This window comes from Notothenia coriiceps, unplaced genomic scaffold (genome assembly GCF_000735185.1).
Source record: "Notothenia coriiceps isolate Sejong01 unplaced genomic scaffold, NC01 NC01_scaffold00004218, whole genome shotgun sequence".
Lineage (NCBI taxonomy): Eukaryota > Metazoa > Chordata > Actinopteri > Perciformes > Nototheniidae > Notothenia > Notothenia coriiceps.
This window is the reverse complement of record NW_011336919.1, coordinates 1-7,654: the sequence shown is the minus strand read 5'-3', so window position 1 is coordinate 7,654 and position 7,654 is coordinate 1. Positions and strand designations below refer to the sequence as shown.

The window sequence follows — 7,654 nt, the reverse complement described above, 5'->3', positions numbered from 1 at the left end:
ATCTCATCTGATCTATGATATGAAAGAAATCGTGTTATGATCATATTGAGCTATTGGTGTGAGTCTAACATTAAACAAGCAGTCTGCTTGTCATACATTGCTGAAGATACATTTTAAGTGGCAATTTGTCGAGTCACTGCCGCTAAATGCCGGAGCCCCGCCCTTCAGAAACAGAGCGGAGGGAGAATGTGCACACGCAAGGCAGTGGAAACTGAAACATGCAAATTGGATAAATAACATAGGCGTTTAGTTTATTTAATAAAAGAGCACATGTTTAATTTGAGTTTCAGTTGCAATTTGGTGCAACATATATATATATATTTTTTTAAATAATAAAATAAAAAATAAAAATAAAAAAAATAAAAAACTTGAATCTCAGGCAGGGCGCGGGGCTCCGTTGGCAGGGCGCAGCGCCCCGCCAAGACAATGGTAGGGGAAACACTGATATAATAATAAAAGAACATCCTATTGTCAGGTCAGTTGACATCTGTTATTGGTCTGGTGCAACACACACACACACACACACACACACACACACACACACACACACACACACACACACACACACACACACACACACACACTTATCCACAGCATCACACACTTTGTTAAAAGTGTGCAGCCTTCTCACATAAAATCGTTTTTGATTAATCAGGGGCGTATTCCTCATGTACACATATTTTGGGAAAACAGGGTTAAAGTAGAAGATTAACTGCATTTATGTGAAAAAATGTAAACGTCCCATGTTAGCGAGGTTAGCGGGAGTTATGTTTCGGTCTGACATTGTACAAAACGTTGCTTCATTTGCGAAGCTAGATAACAGGGAACTCGTCATCCCCAAAGGGAGTTTTACTAAAGGTTTCAGAGGCTTAAAAGGATGTTTTTGCACGGGCAAAGGCTTAAGAAGACCTGTATGTGTGGACTTTGCCTTGATTTCAGTTAAAGGTCCACTGTGAAGCTTCTCTCTCCTGTCGGCAGGATAAGAGGAATTCAGTGTTTTGACAGTGTGTTCACAGATGTATGTGAGGAACTGGGATGCAGCCCAACCTCTCAACTAAATCCTGTGATCCTGTGATGTGCCGATTAAACACACACACACACACACACACACACACACACACACACACACACACACACACACACACACACACACACACACACACACACACACACACTCTCTCTCACCGCGAGCAGCTTTCTCTTTCTCAGTACAGCAGCTGGAGCGGATCTCGCTGGGTCATGAGATTCACCCCCCGACTGTTTTCTTGGAAATAGCAGATAAAGAGTACCTAGTCCAAAGATATTATTAACCTCACTCACAAAGATGTTCGTGCAGGCCAGCAGAGAGGGGGGGGGTTACATAATCCACTTATCCTCAACACTTCTGCACATTGTCTGCTTACTAAGAACATGCTGTATAATGAGATCTTTGCTGTCGATAATATAGCATGAGAATGCATGACCAGTATTTTACAACTTTACTGACGGCTTTGCTGTTCCCTGGAAAACATCGAGAGCACCACAAGATCACAAACTGTACTGGAATGTATCCCTGGTTCCTTGTAACTTCGTGCGAGCATTGTTTCCATGACTGGTTTATTATAATAAACACAACACATAAATAATAATGATAGTAATAAACTTGTTTTTTATAGCACATTTTATACTTATTTTGCTTTACAAAGCAAACAACTCTAAAAACAACTGTTAAACAATCTCTAAAAAGAGAAGAGATGTCAAATAATAACTTTTTAATAGTTGTGTATATCTTCATATTAAAGGATAGAACCTGTCCCTTTAAAATGCATTCCTGATCCTTTCTTTAGTTATTAAAAGACTTAAGAAATAAATATCTTAAAATAAAACATGAGAAAAAGTCACAGTTCAAATACATGCAGAATGCAAGGAGATATAATCTTGACTGAAGCGTGTTCTAACTGGCTTCATTCATTTTGATTAGTGCAGTGTGGCAAAACACAAAATGGGACTAAAATTAGACAGAGGTGTTGCAAAATACAAGATAACAAGGCTGTGAAACACTTTATGCAACATATTAAGGCTGTGTAGTTGTGTAGGATTCTGTGCATGTGTGAAATGTTATGTAGGTGTCACATGTATGATATGTGAGTGTGACCAGGTATCTGTGGAGAGAGAGAAGAGGAAGCGGATGTTTTTCTAAGGGATATTTCCCCTTCCAAAGCTAGGACTAAACTGTCCTCCTGTTAGTCATCAGCTGCTTTGCCTCAAGGCCCCTCAGCATCTGCTTCATGGCATACTTCATTGTCAGATATGACTTTATTTAGTCTCTCTGACCACATGTCTCCTTTCTCCCCCGACAGGAGAAGTGCGCTCAGTACTGGCCCACAGCGGAGGAGAGGGAGATGGCCTTCAGAGACACACGCTTCCTGGTCACGCTGCTGTCGGAGGACATCAAGTCCTACTACACCACCCGAGTGTTGGAGCTGCAGAATATCAGTGTAGGTCAAAGTTTTTACTTTATTATCAGGGGGCGTTCCACTTTATAGCTGTGAAGGAGAAGTGAAATGGTTTGAGGGTGTCACACCAAGACGCTTTGCAAGGACCTGCTGTCCCAGGCTTTTTCAAACTGAACACCATCTGGATTCCTTTGAACCGACCATTACCTGCTACTCAAGACTGATACCATGAGAAGATACTATTTCCATTTTTGTATTTTAAAAAGTATAACCTGTACTTAATGCACACCTAAGAGTAAGAGAGGCTAAGATGTAGTGAGCAAAGATGGATGATTTGATCTTCAAAAGCTCTGATATACCAAGGCTGACAACACTAGTTAAAATTCACGGACCTATCATGAAAAATGCACTTTTTGTGTCCCCGGTGTGTCGGGGAACTCACGCAGCGTCAGGACCCTTTTCCCTCCGTACCCACATCTTTTAAAAAACGGGGGTAAAACGAGCGGATACAGATTTGATATTACGTCATTTTGGATGGTGGACCCACAGAAAGTTGCCATCAGAAACAATGCCTGACGTTTTGGACGTAGTATGGTCTTTGTTTATAAGCACATACTACAATTTGTATGTGTGTGTGCATCGCTAACACCCTAACCTGTACTGGAGAGAGTATGTGTAAAAAAGCAGGAAATAAAAAAAGGAACTCCCCTTGTGGTAAACCCGCAAAAGAAAAAGCATTTGAGATCTATACTGTTTCAGAAATAATCCTTGATGTGGTTTAGAACAGGATGGCGTTTTATCACAGCAGAATTTAACTTTATCTCCGATATAATTCTGATCAGGCATTAGCTCCGCCTCCTCCTTTTTGTTTTCAAGCTAAGGACCCAAAATCCGCATTTCTAAACAGGGCTGGAGTAGAGGGATATGAGGGATGTCTAAAATGCATGATCCGTTTGTATTTTGAGCAAAACACATCTCAAGATATATTTGTATATATCTGAGACCCATAATATATGCCTAACAATAGCATGATAGGTGCACTTTAAAGGGTGCAGATGAGCCCAGACTACCCCCCCACCCTTCCCTCCTCGAGCAGTGCCACCCAAGCCATTAAAAAATAATTGTTTGTGCATCTCAGCCAACCGTCCCCCTTATAAATGAAACCATTGGACCCCACATCCTTTCAAATTCCCCCAGTCTATCTTTTAGGATATATCCAATTCTTTCCAAATGGTTCAATCCCCAATGCAGTCAGCATGCCGCTGTGTCCCTGGGCAAGACACTTCACCCCAACCTGCTCCTATGGGCGTTGACCACAGTATTGAGTGTATGTAAGTCGCTTTGGATAAAAGCGTCTAACAGGTAACATTAATTGTTATCTTTGACACCCATTGTTATCTGATTTCACAGAAAGATTCAACTGAGTTGTATGTTCCCACACACCAAACTATTTGCAGTTTGTAGGTTGTACAGAAAGTGCAAACGAGCTGTAGATAATGCAGCACAGCAATTCCAGTATGTAAAGTAATCAGCCTTTGCTTAAGCAACAATAGTTAAACTGCAAATTGCATTTGAAAAATACGATTTTCAATTAAACCCAATGTTATGACTTTTTCCCAATACATTTTTTACCTGTTTTATATTAAAAACTGAACACCGTTTTTTAAAACATCAGCAACTAAGAGTTAACTGCCAATGTGATCGTAAGGAAAAAAAGCATGAGCAAGAAGTAGATTCAAAAGTTGTGGGGAGTTTTCAGAACACGGTTCCTCGCATGAACTGAAACTGAAACTGTTGGACTTGTTTGCTTAGTTTATCTCTCAAACCCTGGGATGGCCTCAAGTCACCTCAAACACACCGCCTACACATCAGCACTCGCAGACTGCACATAGAAATATGCTTTTCTACCTGCTAATGAAGCCTCTGTTTGTCTCCTCTCTCAGACGGGGGAGAAGAGAGAGATCTACCACTTTCACTACACCACGTGGCCAGATTTTGGTGTTCCCGACTCCCCGGCGTCTTTCTTAAACTTCCTCTTCAAGGTGAGGGAGTCGGGAGCGTTGGGGCGGGACCACGGACCGGCTGTGGTGCACTGCAGCGCTGGAATCGGACGCTCCGGGACATTTTCATTGGTTGACACGTGTGTGGTCCTCGTAAGTTCTCCATTTTTGTTGTATCATTATGTCTGTATTCTGATTAAAGAAAACAAAACATTTGTTTTTTGCTACAATGATTTGAGTTTACATTTAGACATTGAGAGCCAACATTGACCCAATTAAATCCATTATGCTAAGTCTGATTAGCACTTATACTGTGGATAAATATATCAGTGTCCAGACAGTCAATTTAGATAATTTAAAGCCTTTGACTGAAATAAAAACATGAATTGAGGGCTGGTTAAAATTGTTGAAGTAACATTTCAAATAATCTGTCCAGAGAGAGCTTCTGATAGATGGAAACGTTAATATGAATTTACTTTTTAGTGACTATAACACCAACTGAAATTCTATGTTGTTCTCTTGCAATTACGTAGTCTTTCACAATGTGTTTTTCTCTTAAGTTTACATAACAATACCATAGAAAAACCTATATGTATTGAACAGCCGTAATGTAGAAGTAGATAAGCCAGATCAAAGAAAAACAGGGAACTAAAACATGTCATTTATAGCATTTTATTCCGAAACGGTTACACGTCACTCACTAACACAGACTGGCCATGTTTAACAGTGCGTCAGCTTTACATTTCCCTCTAAACACACGCATGAGAGGGAACAGGGGGTTCAACCTGTCATTCTGTCCTGACCAGATGGACAAGAGGAAAGACCCCTCGTCAGTGGACATCAAAAGCACCTTGTTGGACATGAGGAAGCACCGCATGGGCCTGATCCAGACCCCGGACCAGCTGCGCTTCTCCTTCATGGCGGTGCTCGAAGGGTCCAAGTGCATCAAGGGAGATTCCTCTGTACAGGTACCTGCACCATGTGACCAGTTCTCTCTGCTCACTCAGTTCACTCGGTACTTAATGAGTAATATGGTTCAGTTTCCAGGACACTACTGTATTTGGCTGTAGAGAAAAACACAAATAATGGCAGTTGGCCTGGCGATGGATATTTGTTTATTAAATACCCCACAGTTATTCCGTGTGTGGGTATGTTAGAGGAGTAGGGTTTTCCTAACAAATATTGACTCATACAGAAATAGTCTCTCTAAGTCATCACTTGTAAACCATTAGAAGTGTGTGGGACTATGGCCTGTTTGTTGTTTTTATTTCATATTAAACTGAATATCTTGGACAAGAAACACCTTTTAGTTATTTAGTTCAGGCCAATGACCTGAATGTCTGACAGTCGTGACTTGTTTGCAGTCGCAATTTGTATGAAGCCATCTTTGGCTTAATGTTCTCTTTTGCAGCAACATTTTTTTGTCTCGCTTTATACATTTTTGGCAAGATTATTTTACAAACAAAATGTCCAAATATAGGCTGTTTTTGATCCATGGCAAAAAGTTATGGTGGTGTGCTTTGCCAAAAACATTAACGCTTTTCCACTTGTGTCTGCTCGTTTTGTAGAACCGCTGGCGGGAGTTGTCCAGGGAAGATCAGGAGCCGATATTAGAGTCTCCGCCCTCGACTCAGCTGCAGGCCCGGTGTCCGACGGAGCGATGCAACGGCAGCCAGCGGGGGGGTCAGCAGGAGGAGGGAGGGGACTACAGACAGGACGACAGAGCACCAGCACCATCTCCATGCAAGGAGCAGGAGCAGGATGGCGGCACCACACAGTCAGTACTCTATGAATTCAAAAATGCTCTCAAGAGAAGAGTGATTATTTTAGCTTTATGTGACAGACAGCTGTTTACCCACCATCCTTTTCTCGCAGCAAGCGACACAGAGAAGACAGCATCTCCAAATCAGGCACAGCCAAGACAACCCAAAGCAAGCCCAGGACAAACGACTCAGAGAAGAAGAGGAAAAGGTGATTATTATATTTGGCTGAGACCATATAGTATTATTCATACACCAAGCGTCAAGTTGTTGTTACCCTCCACGATGATTTGTCGAGCACCGTCACTTTGTCACTTCTGTATTCATCAACACTTTTATTTAAACTTATATTAAGTGTGATATTCAAAAATGGATGTCTTTTTCAACACAGATTGTAAGAACCAGATCTAACCCATCATGCTTCATCCATTTGTTAATAACGAGTCAATCCCTAATAATATTATTTCATAATTGGACAAAATACTTTACGCTTTAAAGCTTTATCCATAACGTTTGTATTCAAAGTCTAAGAGTGTCTTAGAGTTAAAATCAGAGTGCTGTGCCACTTTTACTTTCTGTTTGCATGTCTAATCATTCTGTTTAAACATTCCTGCACTATTGCACTTTCAGAGAAGGCTACTCTAATAATATCATTGTTTTATTTCTAGAATTATATCCCTGTTGTTTCCAACTCATTTTATTTAAACATAACTCCAGACTGCTGTAATTTCCAAAAGTCAACGTTTGTTGGTAAAAGTTTGGTGTTATAATATTTAAATATTCGTGTTTACCTAATGAAATCCTCAATATGTCTTCCCAACATTTTTACTGTGGTCTAAAAACAGTTTTCTCTTCCTTGCGGCAACGAAGAGAGGCACCAACTTGTATTACCAGCTGCAATTTAACATCACCATCAATTACATTTATATAACCACAGTAAAGAAATCAATTTTAGCTCTAACACTATCAGTAAAGAAGATCGGAAATAAGCAGCATTTTATTCCCTTACTTGAATAGCCCTTTGCCCGTTACATGTATTTATTCTGACATGAAAGGAACTTACAAATTATGTTCAGAAAATTGATTTAATAAAAAAGGAATCGGACTTATTACGTCAGACATTTGCTTTTTCGAATGTATACCATGAGCCGCTTTCACACCAAGTACTTTGCCGTACTTAGTGTCGGCACCAAGTGCCCCCATGGAACTAAGTACAGATCGCGTTCACACCCGAATAAGTTCCCTGAGAGAAGATTACGCAAATGAGCCGCTGACGTCACTTCTTCTTCTTCTTCTGCTTTGGGTTTACTGGCAGGCCGCAAACCACTTCATGGCGTATACTGCCACCCGAAGGCCCCGGCTGGAAGTCCCCGGAGTCGGGGACTGGCTTCAGTAGAAGCTGCTGGGACTCCCAGCAGCTTCTACTGAAGCCTTCCGAGTAAATCGCCAGAACGCCGGC

At 41.1% G+C, this 7,654-nt stretch overlaps 1 protein-coding gene across 1 annotated transcript; it reads left to right on the top strand.

Annotated features, from left to right (window-relative positions):
• Window positions 1-2,327: 2,327 nt before the first annotated feature.
• On the top strand, window positions 2,328-6,465 carry ptpn2b (protein tyrosine phosphatase non-receptor type 2b; the record flags this gene model as incomplete). Its single annotated transcript, XM_010767356.1, has 5 exons — window positions 2,328-2,477; window positions 4,379-4,588; window positions 5,242-5,403; window positions 6,004-6,212; window positions 6,311-6,465. Coding segments are annotated over 5 exons (831 nt in total), but the record flags the coding sequence as incomplete, so codon positions are not given.
• Between the last annotated feature and the right edge of the window lie 1,189 nt (window positions 6,466-7,654).